The 19,487-nt window shown below is 43.5% G+C and overlaps 1 protein-coding gene across 5 annotated transcripts in view; it reads left to right on the top strand.

Annotated features, from left to right (window-relative positions):
* DPP6 (dipeptidyl peptidase like 6) overlaps positions 1 to 19,487 on the top strand; it is an 842,266-nt gene that overhangs the window by 602,659 nt on the left and 220,120 nt on the right. For all 5 annotated transcript variants that reach the window (XM_090047677.1, XM_090047678.1, XM_090047674.1 and 2 more), the window contains exons 4-5: positions 8,164 to 8,258; positions 13,990 to 14,064. In XM_090047677.1, the coding sequence (XP_089903803.1) occupies positions 8,164 to 8,258; positions 13,990 to 14,064 (170 nt within the window). The remainder of the gene's footprint in view (positions 1 to 8,163; positions 8,259 to 13,989; positions 14,065 to 19,487) is intronic.

Below are 19,487 nucleotides of genomic sequence, written 5' to 3'. Positions count from 1 at the left end.
CCCCTGCAGCATCCAGGCCACACTGTGGGAGCAGCAGCCAGAGACTTTTTTTTTTAAAAGTCCCTGGAGCATATAAGAACACTTCAACCCTCAGTTGCCCCTTCCTTCCCCTCTGTGCTCAGCAGCACCTTACCTCCCCTTCCCCCCTTCCTCATCTCTACTTAAGTCTTAGGGAGCAGGAAGAAGAGAGCCACCTGCTGCTGCCACTGTCCCTGCTTCATCCCAGGGTAGGGGAAGCCCCAGAGCTGCTCCTGCCCTGTTCAAGCTGGAGCTGCAAGGAGCAGCTGGGCAGGGAGATGAGCTCAGCCATGGTCAGCAGAGGGTAGCTTCCCTCTCCCTGCACACCCCAGGTATTCCCTGCCCATCAGGTAGCAGATGCCGGGAGGGGAAACCTGCCTAATGCTGCTGCTGTCCCCAGCCACGCCTGGCTCCCTGTGCAGCTGCTCCCCACAGTCCCTATTGGAGAGGGGCAGAAGCAGCCAGGACAGTAGTGGCAGCAGATAAGTACTCTCCTCCTACACCCAGACCCATAAGTAGAGGGGGTGGGGGAAGAGAGTGGGAGGGGAGGGGAATGCTGTTACCTATGGATGGGAAGGAAGGAGGTGACAAGCCCAGGGGTGATGGGGAGAGTCTTACTTGATTCAGGCACTTAAAAAGGAGTCCTCAGTTGCTGCTCCTGCAGTTTGCTTTGCCCACCCCAGTGCAGGGGAAGTCTGGGAGCAGGAGATTGCAGCTATCCTTGCAGCACCAATCACTTTTCCTAACACCATCCCTTTTCAAAATCCTGGATCTGCCCACAGCTTCTAATAAAGGATTCCTGGGAGGCCCTTGGTATCTTCTTCCAGTTAGCCTGCATGTCCCAGACCTTGGAGCGAAACTCTGCGGAGAGGGCACGAGAGGGTTAAAGCAAGGAAAACAGAAGGGATCATGGCCCTCTTGCCTCACCTTCTGTGAGGTATTGTAAATGTAATATATTATTTAACATGCACACACAAGCCCAAAAACAAGGAAACACTGTCTGAAAAACAATATCATGTATATTAGACTGGTTACCTATTTAACACGTGGTTTTAATGTTAAAATCCATTTAATTTCAAAGAAATATTGGACCACATTTAATATGGTTGCAACAAAATGTAAAGGTAATCAGAGAGTGTAATCTTCTAGATTACCTGTGCCCCCTGCGTGTGCTTGGTTTTATCGGAAGGGTGTTTAGTAGCACAGACGTCCTTTAACTCGTGGTACTCTGGAGTGGTGCCAGAGGACTGGAAGAGGGCCAGTGTGGTTCCCATCTTCAAAAAGGGAGGACCCGGGAAACTAGGCCAATTAGTCTTACCTCAATCCTGGACAAGCTTTTTGAGAGAATTATTCTAGCACATATCCACGAGGGGCCAGCAAGGGAGATTATGCTTAGGGGCAGCCAACACGGGTTCATTAGTGGCAGGTCCTGTCAGACCAACCTGGTGGCCTTCTATGATCAGGTCACCAAATCCTTAGATGCAGGGGTAGCAGTGGACATAGTCTTCCTGGACTTTCAGAAGGCCTTTGACACTGTCTCTCACCCCATCCACAAGAAACTGGGGGACGGTGGTGTCAACACCTACACAGTCAAATGGGTCGCCAACTGGCTGGAGGGCCGCACCCAGAGAGTGGTGGTGGATGGGTCATTTTTGACCTGGAGGGATGTGGGCAGTGGGGTCTTCCAGGGCTCGGTCCTCGGGCCCACACTGTTCAACATCTTCATCAGTGACTTGGATGAGGGGGTAAAAAGCACCCTGTTCAAATTTGCTCATGACACTAAGATGTGAGGGGATGTGGGCATGCTAGAAGGGAAGAACAGGCTGCAATTGGACCTAGACAGGTTACGGGGGTGGGCGGATGAGATTAGGATGGGATTCAACACTGACAAGTGCAAGGTGATGCTGGGGAACTCCCTTCTCATCAGTGCAGAGGCAGGAAAGGATCTTGGAGTCATCATTGATGCCAAGATGAACATGGGCCGGCAGTGTGGAGAGGCAGTCAGGAAGGCCAACCGTACCTTGTCATGCATCCACAGATGCATCTCGAGCAGGTCCAAAGAGGTGATCCTCCCCTTCTATGCGGCACAGGTCAGGCCGCAGCTGGAGTACTGCATCCAGTTCTGGGCGCCACACTTCAAGAGGGATGTGGACAACATGGAGAGGGTCCAGAGGAGGCCACTCGCATGATCAGGGGGCAGCAGGGCAGGGCCTACGAGGAGAGGCTACAGGACCTGAACCTGTTCAGCCTCCACAAGAGAAGGCTGAGGGGGGATCTAGTGGCCTGTTACAAACTAGTCAGAGGGGACCAGCAGGCATTGGGGGAGTCCCTGTTCCCCCGAGCACTGCCAGGAGTGACCAGGAATAACGGTCACAAGCTGGCAGAGGGTAGGTTTAGACTAGACATCAGGAGGCGCGACTTCACGGTCAGGGCGGCTAGGGCCTGGAACCAACTTCCAAGAGAAGTGGTGCTGGCTCCTACCCTGGGGGTCTTTAAGAGAGGCTAGATGTACACCTTGCTGGGGTGGTTTGACCCCAGTACTCTTTCCTGCCATGGCAGGAGGTCGGACACGATGATCTGCTCAGGTCCATTCCGACCCTACAAACTATGAAACTATTACCTTGTAAAATTGACATTAAATTGTGCTGGTGCAATGTTTTCCTTTATTAACTCCTCTGTATCTTTCATTGTGTTCTTTGATAGAACTGTTCCTTCCAGTAGCAAAAAAGACAGAAAATAGTGGTGCTTGACAGCTGAAAGAAGGACGTAACATTGACTGAAGAGTTGAGAGGTGCAATTTTCTTTTTTAGGTCTTGTCTACACTATAGAACGTCTGCCAGGAGAGTTATATCAGCATTTCCCAAATGGAGATACAGGTCTACCAGACAAATGGTCCTTTTAGTATAGTTTAAGCCAGTAGTACTCAACCTCTGGCCCGCAGGCCAGATCTGGCCTACAGAGTTGCGTCAAACAGCCGTGTGTCTGAAAATGTTGTGGTGGGGAAATGATGGCCGTGTTAATGACCCTGCTGCCAAAACTTCTGGATCTCTAAGGAGCTGTTGGGACTGGATGGCATGGCCATTAGACCAGAAGGTTGGGCACCTTTGATTTAAATTAGTTCTTCAGAAGGAGTTTGCCCTACTGGGAAAGGGACATTTTTGTTAGTAAAACTGTATCTTCCAGTACGTTTAGTTTTTGTCGGGGTTCTTTAGAAGAAGAGGTTGTATAGAGGGAGGTCGTGCTCTGAAGGAGTGCAGCCAAGTTAATTGTGAACTCCTATATTTCAGTAAAGTGAAGATCTCCCTTTTGAAAGACACGAGGGATTTTTTTCAAAAGAAACTTTAGAACATCAGTGCCAAAGTCCAATTGACTTGAAACAGGATTAAAATCAGTTCATTTGAGTGAAATCCCTTTGAGGTTTCAGCAGGATTTTGCTAACTAAGCAGGTTAGATGTCACTGAAAACAGTTTAGCAGGATACTTCCTCTTGAAAATCACACTAAATGCTTCTTTAAAGCGTCTAAATGACACAAAAAACCTGGGCGATAGGCCAGTATGAAAATATACCACTAGCCCTTGCCTATGATCCAGTCCTGTTCCATTAGAGTCAATAGGGGTTTGGCTACTGATTTCAGTAGAACAGGATCTGGCCACTAAGGTCCAACACATGGTTGTGTCCAACAAAGAGAGTATTCAGCTAATAGTAAGTACTATGTGTAGTTCTTCCTTATCAAATATTAGAGGATCTTAAAGCCTTTCCATTATTCTCAACAAGCGTGGAGAAAAAGTGGAAGGGCATTGGAAGGGGAAAGCTTTATGTGAGGAGTTGAGAGTTCAACCAGGGTGTTCATCATATCATAATGTGATAAGACCCCTCACTTTGCAACCTAAATCCCATTCCTTCACGCACCCATTGCTACAGATTCAGGTTCCCTACCATTGCCTCTTCTGCTTGTGATTTTCAGCCTGGGCCCATGTTCTCAGCACTCCACTCTTGAACTGTGAACGATCACACCTGGAAGGTTGTTTCTGTAGATTAGTGTTTTCATAATCATTAATAAGAGAAAAATGATTTTTTTAAAATTATTTGCAAATCAGTCAATTTCCTGGAAGTTGAAAGTGGGGGAGGAATAACCCAGGTGAATTCAGCTGTTTAAGAAAATGATCATATAATGGAATAAATGGCTTTATGCCTGAAAGTTACAATTTTCAGCAACATTTACACTGCACACCGGCCCCACCGAAAGGAAGGTATAAAAAATGAGATTCAGCGATGACCTTTATCAGCTGTGGTGACAGCTATAAATCACCCTGCAAACTCTCATCAGCTCACTGGACAGAATTCATTACAGACAAAGATTGCTGCCTTGCTTTTGTCTTTGATTGAGGTACGTCCCATTTAAATGAATGCTCCTTCACCGGAACAAATCACACGTTTCAAAACAGAAGCCCAGGAATATTATTCATTGATTCTTTTGATGACTACGATAATACGTCTTGAAGACTAGCTAAACCTTGCTCTGTTTTGCTTGGAATACAATGCAGATCAATTTGTTCTTTTTTTTCTAAGCAGACCAATTTTCTGTTCATTAATCCAGACTCTGTATTGATGACATATATTGAATATAATAGCAAGATGCACAGTCCTCACAAATCAATGCTGGTTTTCTTTCCTTTTTTAAAATAAAAAATGTGTTGTATTAGTTCCAGAAATTCGTGCAAACACAGTAGGGGTTGGATCAGACGACTCTTATGGTCCTTTCCCACCCTACAATTCTATACAATTTCTGTAAGGAAAAACGTCTTTCATCACCAACTTTCAGCCATAGTTTTGGTCATCTTGAAGAAAACACTTTTCTAAAATGGTTAGTCTTTTTAGGGGAAGGACAATTAGAAGAATAGGGAATAGTAAGACTTTAGCAGGAACATGGTTAAGGGCAGCAATAGAAATGTAATCAGCCCATGTTCTAATTATTAATAGACCTACAGGCCTGAGTTTCCATTTGACATCAAGCTTTATATGCAGATTACTGTAATTTGAAAATGTCTTGAACTATACACGCACATATTTTTGAGTGTTATAGCCAACAATATTTCAAGCAAGGCTTTTCTACTGAATTCAATATATAATTCAAATGTCTTCCAAGGTGCTTACATAGCACTCTGTTTAATGCAGTAGCATTTATGAACGATTGATTGTTAATAAATACTTAATTAGTAGAAATTTGAGAAGGGTCTTACAGTTAATTTGTCATTTATTACCAGTTATATCTGCTGTCTTCATAGAAAGCAGACCTTTGCACAATCTTTTTTTGTGATAATGTGGTATCTACGGGGTAGACTCAGTTTTCAATTAAATAAATGGAAAGGATTTTGCTGATTGAGGTAGAACCACAGAACAGCAAGTGCCCATTACTTAGCTTTTCCATAGTGGGTCATGTCTATCAGGAACAGAAAGTTTGCATAATTTTTTCCCCAGAAGAAAATTGCACTTCAAAGCCATGCTGGGGAGGTTTATGCAAGTAGGAGAACCAAGCTTAGTATATAAACCAGTATAAAGCAAAGCATGCCACTTTATAGGGCAGATGTCTCATCCTTTCTTTATTTGTCTTCTGGTGTTGGGGGTGAACATGGAAAGAGTGTGTTTGTTCTGCAGGCACCTAATGAAGAAACTTTCCTTCTTTATTTCCTGCAAATAAGGAATGAGTCACTTTTCTTAAATTACAGCAAATGAATTTCATTGTGTTTTATTGATTGCGCATCAGCAGTAGGGTTATGTTGCACACAGATACATAAAGATGCTCAAGAGTTTTGCTTGTGCTCAGGTAAAGTACCATGTATCCTTGATGTAACATGGTAGTATTGTCTTGTGGAAGGAGTGCCAGACTTGGACTTGGAACACCTTGGTTCAGTTCCTATCTCTGCCATTGCTTTGGTGGGTAATATTGAGTTAATCATTTCCTGTCTTATGCCTCAATGCTTTTATTTGTGAAAGTGGGGATTATAACACCTGTCTCATTTGTAAAGTGCTTTTAGATCTATGGATCTAAAATCTAATGAGAAGAATTAGGTTTATACATTTATATTGTAGTTTCATAGACTGGTTTTGCTGATCATGAGTCTGGAATATTTTGTCTTGAGCTGAGGTTGAGCTCGGTCCTTAGAGTTCAAGATGTTAATAGGGAGGATGTCCTCAAAGTAAAAGTATTTTGGAGACTTGAAGCTGCTACAACTCTGGCTTATATAGGTAACCCTGCAGGTCTTGAGCAGTCCCTCCAGAGTACATATGAGCATTGATGCTACCCCTTTCCTCTGCATGTACTTTCTAATTCTTTAGTTAATTGTGCCATAGATTTAAGCAGAGGCACAAGAGGATAGCTCCATACATGCCCCATGTATCTCCTGGATGCTTGTGTCAATGGTGCTGGCAGATGGCAGTGGCAGCAGCTGATATTTTTCCAACCCCCTTCTTCCCCCGCTGCTCTCCCCTAAATCAGTGCCTAGAGCTGCTACCTCTGTCACCCTGCCTTAGACATGCTACTGGACATGTGCAATATGTGCCCGAAAAAGACCTATGTTCGGGATGGTTTAGGATGTACATTAGGTTGGGACTGGGATTTGAGGCCAGAATAAGACTAAAATTCAGGTTTGGATTTGACCATTTTGAGGTCTGGTGATCCCTATCTGTGAAACCTTGGGGGATGGGGAATGTTGCCTGCTGATGTTGAGCTGAAATGTCTTAAATACCACTGCATCCAAACCAGGACTGGTGACAAGCCCTGTTTGGTTTGAGACCAGCTTAAACATAGGTCAGGGTATGAGGAGTCACAAAGTCCCAAGGGATTTACATTTGATTTTGTCCCTTCTTTCAATCTTGTCATCCTCAAATAATTCCTAGGCAATTGAAGAATTCTCTCATCTTTAGCACAGTTGCTGTGGGTTATGGCTGTAGTAACTAAATAAGACAGCAGCTTGAGAGAGGAAATGAAGGCCTACTTCCCTAACTGAACCTGGAGGGGAAATTTAGGTTTACTGAAGTTAATAACCCAAGTTATTAATTCAGCCAGATCACAGAGAGCGGCACTGCTTCTCTTGTGTGAAAACTTCCATGGGATCTGTTGATAACGAAGCGATCAGGACTTCAATTTACTTGAGAGGCAGCCACCCCTGCTGCAGCGTGCTGTACTGGGACACAAGTTTGTTCCTGACACGGAGAGATAAAAGCAACCTTCAAACAGCCTTTTGTGCTGTAGCTTGGTTTTTTCCTGCTGGTTTAGCAGCTGAGGACCGGCTGCACCTGACTCTCCATTAGCCAGATCTGAGAAGAACAGTTCATTTTATTGTTTCAGTGTTGTTATATTATTCTAATAACTTTACCTGGGCCATCCTCATTCAGTTTGTATTGCAGCCACTTGCTGTATTCTTTTTGTCAAATTAAACTTGAGAGTCCCCACACCCAGAAATGACTTCTTTGTCACAGCAGCAACCACACCATGATGGGCCCTGTTCCTTGACTGGGATTCCCAGAAAGTGCCACTGTTGACATGATTAATACAAGTAGCTATAAATTAGGTGTGTGGTGCCATGAAGCAATAGTCAATTCCTACCATGTTTCTGCTTCAGATACTAGTTCGCAGGAAGGAAGAAGGTCAGAGTCGGTAATAATTGCCCCGACACTCTATTGTGGTAACAAATGCTCATTTGTGGATGCATACTAACTGACTTGGAAACCAAACCCAATGTGGAGCAAGCTCCCACAGAGAACTAAACATCTCAAACCTTGCTGTTTTCTGCTTTAAGGCATTTCTTTGCCTGTGCCCCCTCTACAATAAAAATATGGGAGGGCAGTGGCCAGTGTGTGTACACACGTGTGCGCTAAAATAAATACTCCTTTGAAAACAGTTTCCATGGGGAGAGGATGGGGTGGGAGAAGAAACCTATTACAGATGTTATTCATGTTACTTAAAACACTAGCAGAAGGTGCACAGATACTTTGGCGATGGACAGAACAGGACGGAGGAGATCAGAACTGAGGTGTCATAACAACAGGACATTTCTCATCAGCTCTGTTTGGCACAAATCTGTAGTTAAGTCTGCATAACTCCATTGGTGAAAATCTGGCTGACTTCTCTTTTTTTCCCTTCAGATAAAGAATTCATTTATAGAAATCGGAACGGCACCGTAATTCTGCGGAATGTTGAAACAAACAATTCAACGGTATTAATAGAAAACAAAAAAATTGTAAGTATTTTCTTTAATGAACAAGATAATTTCAGCGTTTTTGTGCCTTTGGGTCAATAAAGCAGAAAATGACTTTTAGCTTTCAACTTCTTGTACTGTCAAGCAGAAGCAATAAACTTGTAATACCGTGGGCTAAGCAAGGATAATGTGAAACTGAAACCATGCTTTCTCTATTAAGGTAGGAGCTCAGTTTCCTTCATTGTACTAAAAACACTCTACAAGTATTTGAAGCAAGTCTTGCATATAATATATAATTGAAAGATAAAGAGCAATTTTACACATTTACTTTTCAGAACATCACAATAATGTGTTTATAATTTGCCACAGATTGCCGGGATTTTTCTCAACTCTCCTCCTCTCAAACAACTGTTTTCCCAATGCTTTGAGAAATGCTGATTTCAACTTGTATTCAGATGATGAAAGTAAATGTTGTTTAACAGGAAAGTTTCTGAATAGCGGGGCATCATGTTATATGGGGTTACCGGAAAAAAGCATTATTGGAATAAGGCACTAAAAAACAGTTATTGAAGTAAATTGAGGAATCTGTTTGCATTTAAGGCAGAATAGTGTCTATGTAGAAGATAATGCAGGTGTTTTGTAATGTTAATTCATGTACCAAATGAACCCCAAAGGAAGTCAGAGGTTACTACTTTAAATACTAAGAGCTTATCAACATTCCTCAGGAAAAAGAATAGGTAAGTTAGTAAATGCCAGTTGCCTGATAAAGTGTAGTTTTGCATTTGCAGGGGCAATGAATTATGAACCCTGTTGCTTTTCTAAGATCATTGGTCATGCATTTGAACCAAACATTTTATTGATTTTATGAACTAAACATTATTTTTTTTCTGTGGAGGGGACAAAGTAGAAGCAAAGATAAATATTGCAATAAATTGGAGTTTAGGGAACAGAAAATGTGCATCAGCCCCCAAAAGCTGGAGGGAACAGGGTTGAATGTTAATGACATTCCTCAGCCTGACAAAGGGTTTTTAAACCCAAAAGCTTACTAAAACTGTTTTCCAATTATTTAAGTTGGTTTAATAAAAGATTGATATCTTTGATTAGACCAGCTGAAATTCACCCAAGGAAACTTGTCCACCAATGACAATGTGTGTCCTCCACTGATGCTTCAGCAAACTTCAAGATATGTCTGTGGGACTGAACAATTAAGCCTATTAGAGCTGACTCCTACAGGTTCTTGTACCACTTAGCCCCTTTAGCAGAGATTTTGAGGGCAGGTAGGGATGGAGCAGCAGGGCTATGCTTAAAGCTGAGGGTTTTGTTTTCTATCCCTCTATGGATGTCTTCATACTTCTAGGATTTCCCATTTCTGTTGTACCCCATTCTGCTCAGTCAGAGGAGAAGATCTACAGCCTCAATGGTACCATGTTCATTATTTAACACTGGTGCTCTGATATAGGAGGGTTTGATTTTTTTTCTTGCCATATGAATCTCTTCCAACCTTCCCTCCCAGCCACCCGAGCTAATATCGTCCCATTTTGCTTTCTGTTCCACTTACTGGAAGCAGCCTTCATGGAAGCCATTTAGCCAACCTCTTTCGTTGGGGAATCCCTCACAGGCAATTAAGCTGCCTTTCTGCCAGTCTTGACCTAGTGGAACAGTGCAGGGTAACATTGCATTTCTCTTCCTCTAGGTTTTGGCTCAATTAAAAATGGTTCTCTTTCCGAAATCCAGGCAGTACATCTGTTTGCAAATACAGTGCAAAGCCGAAGCATGCTCAACACAATTACAGAAAAGGTGTAGCGAACAGGTCTGGAAATTACAGCATTAACTCAGTCTTTGGGGGGAAAAGGGAATAGAAACACATCTTTGCTTCAAGAACACAATAAAAATGCATTCCAAATTGCCTTTGCTCTACAGCAATCTCATATTGTTCATACACTGCTGAGGGGCTGATACCTGAGCATTTTATCATTGCACTGGATCCAGCCTGAAAGGCCACGTGTTTTAATTTAACCTTCACACCTTGCCATATCTCCAAAACTACTGTTTCACCATCACTGTAAGGCCCTTCTTATAAGTACTTTGTCCACAGACAGGTGCTGCACATCTAATTACATCAGTCACTTATTCACTGACAATTTTACAGAGAAAATCCACCAATTCAGTTGAACCACAGAGAGTTCTGGCCCAGAGCTAAAGAAGGGAGATGATAAATCAACAGCATATGCTTTTAAGCACATGCTGCTAGTACCTTGGTGTATGTCTTGAGCATTTGGAAGTGGAGTCTAGTCCAGGTTTGCATTTTTCTGCTTGTGAAAAAAGGCCATTGCCATCCATGTCTTTTGGGAGTTTTTTAAAGAGGAACTGTATCATAGATCAGATATCATGTTTTTACCATAGAAAAAAAATCACAAGTCCCCCATGTTCTCATAGTTTCATAGTAGCAGCATAGTAGCTAGGGTCAGGAGGGACCTGAACAGATCATCTAGCCTTACTCCCTGCCACAGGCAGGAATGAATGCTGGGTTCACAAGACCCCAGACAGGTGATCATCTAATCACTTTTTGAACTTACCCGAGGTAGGGGCAAGGACCAGTTCTCTAGAAAGTTGGTTCCAGACTCTGGCCACCCTAACTGTAAAATATTGCCTGCTGATCTCTAACCTAAACCTATTCTCCATCAGCTTATTACTATTGTTCCTCATCACCCCAGGTGGTGCTGGAGAAAATAGGGATCTTCCTATTTGCTGATGATGTCCTTGACAAGTTTGTAGCAGTCACCAGGTCCCCCCTCAGCCTCCTCTTGCCAAGGCTGAATAGGTTCAGGTCCCTCTGTCTCCTCGTAGGACCTGTCCTGCTGCCCTCCCACCAAACAGGTGGCCCTCCTCTGAACTCTCTCCAGGCTGGCCACATCCCTTTTAAAATCCAGCGCCCAGAACTGGACACAGTACTCCAACTGCGGCCTGACCAGTGTCGCACAGAGGGGGAGGATCACCTCTCTGGACCGGCTTGAGGTGCATCTGTGGATGCATGACAGCGTATGGCTGGCCTTGCTGGCTGCAGTCTGGCATTGGCAGCTCATGTTCATGTTGGAGTCAGTAATGACTCCAAGATCCCTTTCCGCCTCTGTGCTTTCAAGAGGGGAACTCCCCAGCCTGCATGTATGCTGTGGAGTCCTTCTCCCCAGGTGCAGCACCCTGCATTTGTCTATGTTGAACCCCATCTTATTCTTGTCTGCTCACTTTTGTAGTCTGTCTAATTCTAGTTACAGCCTCTCTCTCCCTTCAAGTGTGCCCACCTCGCCCCACATCTTAGTGTCATCAGCAAATTTGGACAGCGTGCTTTCAACCCTGTCCAAGTCGCTCATGAAGATGTTAAACAGTGCAGGCCCGAGGACTAAGCCCTGGGGGACCCCAGTGCTCACATCTCGCCAGGCTGAGTATGACGCATCCACCACTACTCTCTGGGTGTGCCCCATCAGCCAGTTTTTTACCCATCCAACTGTGTAGGCATCAATGCCACAGTCGCTTAATTTATTGATGAGGGTGGGGTGAGAGACAGTGTCAAAGGCCTTCTTAAAGTCTAGAAAGACTACGTCCACGGCGACACCATTATCCAAGGATTTAGTTACTTAGTCATAAAAGGCAACCAGGTTGGTTAGGCAGGACCTACCTTTGATGAACCCATGCTGGTTGCCCCTGAGCATGATCTCCCTGTCTTCTCTTCTTTTCATTTCCTGCCAGCCTACAAGGTCTTGAGTTCAAGTGTAACTATCTTTGCCAGGAGAGTTGAATTGAGTTTCCTCCAGTACCAATGAGTTGTGCTATTTGGGTCAGTGCAGAACTGTCTCAGGTCTCATGCCTCCTCCCATATGATGTAAGAATATCATCATCCCAAGTTTGTGGCTCTTTCTTTTACTCATTGTCTGCTTGGCAGTGCCATGTGTTGGACGTAGACTAGCTGGAGCTGGAGGCATATGTTGAACTCTTTTTCCAGCTGCATGTGATGACGGTGTTTATAGCTGTTCTGTGCTGTTCATCCCACAGAGAACTGCACTCTGTCTAAAGGAGCTGCCCAGACTTGTTTAACAACTAGCAGCTCTTCACTGAACTCAAGCTTTTTAAAATTTGCTATGGCTTTGAATAGACTTTCACTGTCTATTCTTTAGTCCACTGCCTCTTGTTTTTTTTACCTTTCAGGTAGCCCACTTCTTTCCATCTCTGCAGCTGTCTGGTTGCCCCCAAAGCATATATGCATTCTGCAGAGGATGGAGCAAGAAGCTCCATGTGGCAAACCGCACCTCTGCATCAGAGAGCCACTGCTGTGCCCTGCTTTGACATGCTGCCTTTCTCTCCTTGCATCCTGGCTTTGTGTTGCAACTTGGCCTGTCTTCCTTCCTCTGTATTATTGCTATATCTGCAAACAAAATCTGTCTTCATGCTGATAGTGCTGGCAGGCACACTCTTCCTGGCACCCCTCCATCCTAAACTGCTTTCTCTGCTCCCTGCCTGCCTTTGCCTTTGGATGTCCCATCTGATTCCTTATGTGCTCGGGCATCTCAAGTACTCCCTCTGACCTTGCAGAGGTGTCCTGCTTCTGCAATACTATACACGTTCCCCAAGCCCAAGGTCCCCTTCTGTTATGCCACTAAGTAATCTTTCAAAGAATGCCGTCCAATTTGTCAGATAGAGTCAGGTTTAAAAGCAAGCAAAAGAAAGGTATACACAAGTGACCTCTTTTTGCCTTTGGCATGCTGTGAGCTGGCAATATGTATTAAAATGCAGCAAAGAGGGGAAGAGCCATCAGCACTATAAAAGTTAGAGGTAGCGCAGGAAAGAGAAAACTGGACGAGCATTGTGCATTTCAGGATCTGCTCTCTATTAAGTCTAATAGATCTAGAGCTAGAATTTAACTGTCTGCACAGGGCTGAGCAAAAGGGGAGGTCTGCAAAAAGCTCTGGAAGCAGCCCCTGAAGAGATTTGAGACCAGGACACCTTTTAAGGCACCGCTCCCTTAGAGTAGGGGGTAAGCAGTTGTAACAGTTTGCTGATGACCTGTGATCCAGTGATTCTGCTACTTGGATGGACCAGCAATTCTGATGCTGTCCAGTTTGGGAGGAACTGAGTGGTACCAGGTTTCCCCTTTTCTCTTCCTCCTCCAAACACATTCCTGCCCATCTGGTACAGGTCTGCACTCTAGGTTAGCACCTTAACAGTTCTGAACTATGCAGTTCTGCCCTGTCAGGTCCAAAGTACAGGTTGCCTGCCTAATTATGGTAAGGGGATGGGGAGCTTAATTCCTTGGGCAGCTTCATTGACCAAGTCACAATGTAATTTTCATATGTCACCATGTGGTGTGCCATCCCCTGGTTCCTGCTTAAGGAGTCCACAGCCTAAGAAGGAGCAAACATTGGCTCAATATTGTAAAAGTGGATGCGACCTCCTCAGTATGGCATTATCTTTGGTTTCATCCCCTTGTTTTAGTGCACATTCACCCTGCTCCTCCTCCAACAACTTTTTTGGTGTGGCTTTGTGTAGGTGGTACTGGAGATGGACACAAACGTGAGGGAAGGGAATAACCAAAGGACACAAATGTGTGAGAAAGTGACACAGAGTGGTGCAGATTCCTAGCTCCACCTGCACCTTTTGGGGGTTTGCAAGGGATAATCAAAAGCACTTTTCTCCCTGTACCTGCCCTGAAATTAAGTCCAGACATGGGTTGTTGTAAACCTGTAAAATTACGTGTCTATTTTAATATCTGTTTGTTTTCTAGGTTTCCTTAAAAGCTATTCGGTATGAAGTGTCACCTGACCGGGAGTATGCACTTTTTGCATTTAACATTGAACCGGTGAGTAAATTGACTTGATTTTATTTATTATTTTATTTATTGACACATTTTATTAGTCTTCCCTCCACCCCACCAACTTTGATGATGCTGATACACTGCTCAATTCAACTGATCACTTTAAAACAAATAAACCAAAAAAGGCCCTTCACGGCCACCGGATATATTTTCTAAGCATGTCACACTGCCATCTAGTAGAAAGGAAAGGTATAAATAACACCACTGAGAAAACACTGTCAGTGCCAGAGTTTTATAGGCTTTGGGTGGGAGATTATAAGGACATGTCTTTGCTACAAGGATTTCTGTTCCCCCTTTGTGTAATTTTTTTCCATGACTCCTTTCTCAGTCATGCTATAAATTTCTTCCCAAGAACAAAAAGCAACTGTCAGTGTCTCCCACAACCGAAATAATACATTAATTATGGTGTCACTGTTCCCAGTGCTGCAGTTAAGGTTGAGCTATCACTTTCATTATAAACCCGTTTCTTCAGCAGTTTAGACATAAATCAACTATAAAAATTCACCCCAGGTTACCACTAAGTTTTAGACCAGGGCTATCTTTTTCCCCAAATTAAAAAGGAAATAAGTGCTAACTGATCATTTTTAAATGATACTGAAGTAAGAGAAAGAGTGAAATTTTGTAGTATGGGATACTTTCTGGGGGGCTTGCATGAAGCTTATTTTCTTTGATTAGGAAAACCTGAAAATTTTGAGTGATGAGTGGTTAGCACTGTCTGGGGATGTTAATAAGCACAGAAGTTTTACTTTCATCATTTATAATAGCACCAGTGTGTTACAGTAGAAATAGCTCACCCATTGTCTCTTGGTGTCTTGTGCTTAAATAATGAAACAAGTTTTAAGCAATTACTGAAAGGACTGGCAAATTTCTATTGCTTTGGAGAGATCAGGCAGAAAGCAGGCAGGACACCACCTTAGGGCTTTTGTACTCACCATGTTTTTTGCCCTTTCTGACACTAACTTGTTCACAAGTTTCTGTAAGTGATGGCCTGCTTTGTCATGTGCTATGAACGGACTTGAAGAGAACATGGGTGCTAAAGAGAAAGGAATAAAGTCATTTAAATAAGAAGGGTAGAAAGCAGGGGAGGAAAGGATAGGAGGAGGGAGCACTGCTGAGACAGGCTAAGATAGCTGAAGAGATTAAAAGGAATAAACAAAGTAGTTAACACATTGAGGCACACGAGGGTTATAGAAGCTAGTCCAGGTAATGGGACAAGAATCCAGAGTCTCTGCAGAAACCGTACTTAACACAATCCAGTCTGTGGATGATTGCTCATTTCCCAGTTCCATGCTCAAGTTTTTCAGTAAAGTTTTGTTGTTTAACAAAAGCTGCTCTGAGGTCAGCAGTGAAATGTCCAGGGAGATTAAAGTGTTCTGCCGCAGACGTGTCTGTCTTTTTGGAATCAATTTCAAATTGGTGTCCATTCAGTCTTTCAGACAGAGATTGCCCTGACTGCCCAATGTAGACCAACTGTAAGAAAGGGATGACCTATATGGTGTTGGTAGAGAGGCAAGTAATTAGCCCCATATGTTGCAATCCATGTTGTTTGGTCCACTGGTGATGTGGTCTTTGTTGATGAGGGGGCCCAGCTGCATCTGGGTCTGTAACAAGGCCTGGCTCGGTGAGAATAGGAGTCAGGCAGTCTGTTGCTGGAGAGATGCTTGAGGTTGAGGGGCTGCCTGTCCTGCTTCTCATCTCACTTCTTCATTGGATGTATACTTGATCAACAGTGGTATAACTGACAGTAGAGTAATGCCTAGAGGTAGATTAAGCTCATGTAGCATGGCACTGGAACCTTTTGGAGTCATTTGCATGGACTGCTTCACCCGGGAAGCAACCTGCTGAAAAATGGTCCTTCATTCGGATTGAACTGAACACTAGTGAAAAACCTTTTCTTAATGTGCATGTTCCAAAGGTTAGAAGTCTGCTGAAGAAGTCATTGCAGGGTTTTGAAGGAAAGAGCATCATAGGCTTGGAAAGAGCTTTAAGGACCATCTAGTCCAACCTCCAGCACAGATATGGGACGTGCTGTTCCTAGCCCATTCCAGACAGATGCCCGCCCAGCCTCTTCTTGAAAACCTCCAATAAAAGAGAATCCATAACTTCCCTGCCTACCTTGTTCCATTGTCCTACTGTTCTTACAGTTGGGAGGTTTCTCCTGAGAGTTTATTTTAGTCTCCTTTGTTGCAGGGTGAACCCTTTGTCTCCTCTCCTGCACTCCTCAGCAAAGGAGAATTGGACTTCTTAACCTTTTTCATGGCAGCCTTTCAAACGTTTGAAACTGCTCTCTTGTCCTCTCTACTTCCCTCCACAAACTCCTTTCTCTGGGCAAAAGATAGATCTAACTCTCTTATCTTTTTCCAGCTATTATCTTTGTCACTCGCTTTTGGATCCTCTCCTGCTTCCCTACATCCTTCTTAAAATGCAGCCTCCAGAACTGGACACAGCACTGCAGCTCACACATAACCAGCACCAAGAAGAATGGTACTGTTACCATTTCCTTTGGTGTTTAGCATGCAATACTTCTATAAATGCATCCCCAAATTATGTTTGCTTCTTTCGCAACAGCATCACAGTAGCGGATCATTTTGAGGTTGTGATCCAGCAAAACTGCCAGATCCTTCTTGGTAGTTACCCACCTTCTATATGTGTGCATTTGGGTTTTTTTTCCTAGGTGTAGCCCCTTCCATTTATTTTTGCTAAATTTTCATTTGTCATTGATAGTCCAGGTCTCTCATTTATCAGGAGCCCTTTGAATTCGAATCCTATCTTCCATGATGTTTACAGCTCCTTCCAGTTTTGCGTCATCTGCGGACCTGATTGATAAGCCCTCTTCATTCCTGCAAACAAATAATAATAAAAAAAAGTTTAAACAGCTCTGGACCCAGAACAGGCCCCTATGGAAACCCATATGAGACCTCCTGCCATTCTGGCATTGATCTATTTATGGCTCCTCTTTGCTTGTGGTTGTTTAATCAATTCTGTATTCACCTAATGGCAATTCTGTTTAGCCCAAACAGAGACATAACAATGCAGCCGGGAGCAGTAACGGCCAGCATGATCATGCCCACCCCAAGTCGGCACCCAGGGCAGCTGCCATAGTCACCCCACCCCCGTTGCACTAACAAGCCCACATATTTCCAGCTTTCTTAGAGAATGCCACATGAGAATGTGTCAGAAGCCTGTCTAAGGTCATTGTATATTAAGTCTACTGTATTTCCCTCATCTACTAAGCTAGATATCCTGTTTCTCTTACATTTTAAAAAGTTTTCGTATAGAAGAGCCTGCCTAATGTTATGCTTTCACAAGCAGAAAGGAGCACCTGTAGAGCTCCTCTTGTAATTAGTATAGGAACTGGCCACTCTGGAGGGAAAAAATTATTTGAAACACTGCCAATTAAATCACTGAATTTGCATGGTTCCCTTCTGGGATTAACATCTAGAGAAAGCTCTGGGAAAGAACACCCCTTGGGTTACCTTCAAATACTCGTGACCATGTTGTGGAGAAGAAACCACAAATTTCCACTCCTTATCATCTTCCCCCAAAATGTACATGCATTTCCAAATGCCACTGGCCAAGAGTCCCAGCATGTAGCTAGGCTGAGGTAAGTGGAGCACTAGCTTGGGATACTGTTTTTGAAGAGGTTGCCAGCAGCATCTCACAGCCCTCTGACCCCATCTCCTCCCTATTTTAAGACACCCACATTGCTAGTTATGCCTCTGCCAGGGCCTGTTCCCTTGCGCCTCTTCCATGGTCCCTTGTAAGTCAAGTCTGATCCCTGTTTTCAGAAGAATTCCTCCTATAGGCGGTGATATGTTCCTTCCACGCGTCCCTTCCTTCTTCACCTCCAAACTTGGATGCAGAGATCTATGGAAATCAAAGAAAAATAAAGAATGTTTTTTGCAACTATTTAGTTGGTCTAATAAAAGATATCACCTCAGCCAACGGTTCTGCAATTTTTTTGCCTGTAAATCAAACAGCTAAAACCTGTATCCCTGAGATCCATGGAAGTTTTTCAGTGGGATATCGGGGATCCTTGCAAGGAGGTTTCTCAAATGTGCAGCCGTAGAGAGCAATGTGTATTCATGCTTAATAGTCCTTCCTGATGCCTCAAGCTATTAGGAAAGGAAAATGTTAGCTTCAAGAATGGAAATCACCCTCTACACAGATTTTGGAATGTTTCATAATCTGTAGCCCTGTGTGTTGTTAGCCCCAATGCCCAATTTACAAAGCTAGGCACTTAAATTAGGGGGCTTCTCTTTGTATCTGAATGTTCAAATGAACATTTAGACATCTCAAGCAGGCATTTGAGCATCTAAGTGCTGACTTGAGAACCCTGATGTAACATTAAGGCCTGTAAATTAATAAAAATGTTCTCAAGGCATTCATATCTCAGACTGTTACAGCAGCAGTATTTAAACATACAGAAGAAACCTCTAATTTCTTAAAAGGAACCCCTTTAGCTCCATATTTTCAACCTGGCACCTTATTTATTTTCATACTTGAATAATTTACCCATAAACTTTGTTTGTGGCTCTTTGATTATTGGCATGTGCAATAACTAGTACTCAATTACTTATCCAGATTTATTGTCATTTTATATGCAGACTGTGGTTGTAAATGACCTCATATCAGTAAACTTTTCTTATTTTCTCATTTGCCTAGTCAGATGAAATTAAAACGCTGCTGGTTTCTGCAATGTGAAAGCTCCAAAGAATTGATTATCTCTGGACCATGGGAACTGCAAAAGCCCACAAAGTTTCAGGAACTATGTTAGCCATCACATTTTCATAAGTTTTGCTTTAGTTCCACAAGTTCTTTAAAAAATTGTGGAAACTGGTACACTGATTCTATACAGAGTATAATAATGTTCTTAACTAAGGATTTCCATTACATCATTGATTATATACAAGATATTTTATTAATAAGTTGTGAATTGTATGTATATTGAGAGGCTGTTAGCCTTGTTAGTCTGAAGTCAGGCAGAAGGCAGGGCAGGTTGGCACCTGAAAGGCTAACTTTGTTCAAAGATGCATGAGGTTTCATTGGGAATAGCCTACTTTGCCAAATGCCTCACCCAACTCCTCTTGAACTTTCTTCTACCTCATGCTGAAGAAGTCATCTCATGGGGCAGTTGACATGATTAGGGACCTACCAAATACACAATTTCACAGATTTCAATGAAATCGTGTTATACGCTGTCTCCTGTGAAATAGCCAGTTCCCTGTATAAAAGCACAGGGAGCCAGCTGTGTTCAACAAGCTGGCACTGCCATGGGGTCAGGTACGCATGGCGCTGCAGACTCCAGCCTGCTGCCCTCCGTGCCGAAGCCAGGCTCTGCGCAGCATCCGCCTCTCCGCCACCTCACCTTGCCTCGCCTCAAGCCTGTGCCCGCCCATGGTTGCCTC

The sequence above is a fragment of the Crocodylus siamensis genome, chromosome 5, assembly GCF_052110815.1.
Source record: "Crocodylus siamensis isolate JL-2025a chromosome 5, ASM5211081v1, whole genome shotgun sequence".
Classification (NCBI taxonomy): Eukaryota; Metazoa; Chordata; order Crocodylia; family Crocodylidae; genus Crocodylus; species Crocodylus siamensis.
The sequence above is the reverse complement of the archived record's forward strand: the minus strand, read 5'-3'. Positions and strand labels throughout refer to the sequence as shown.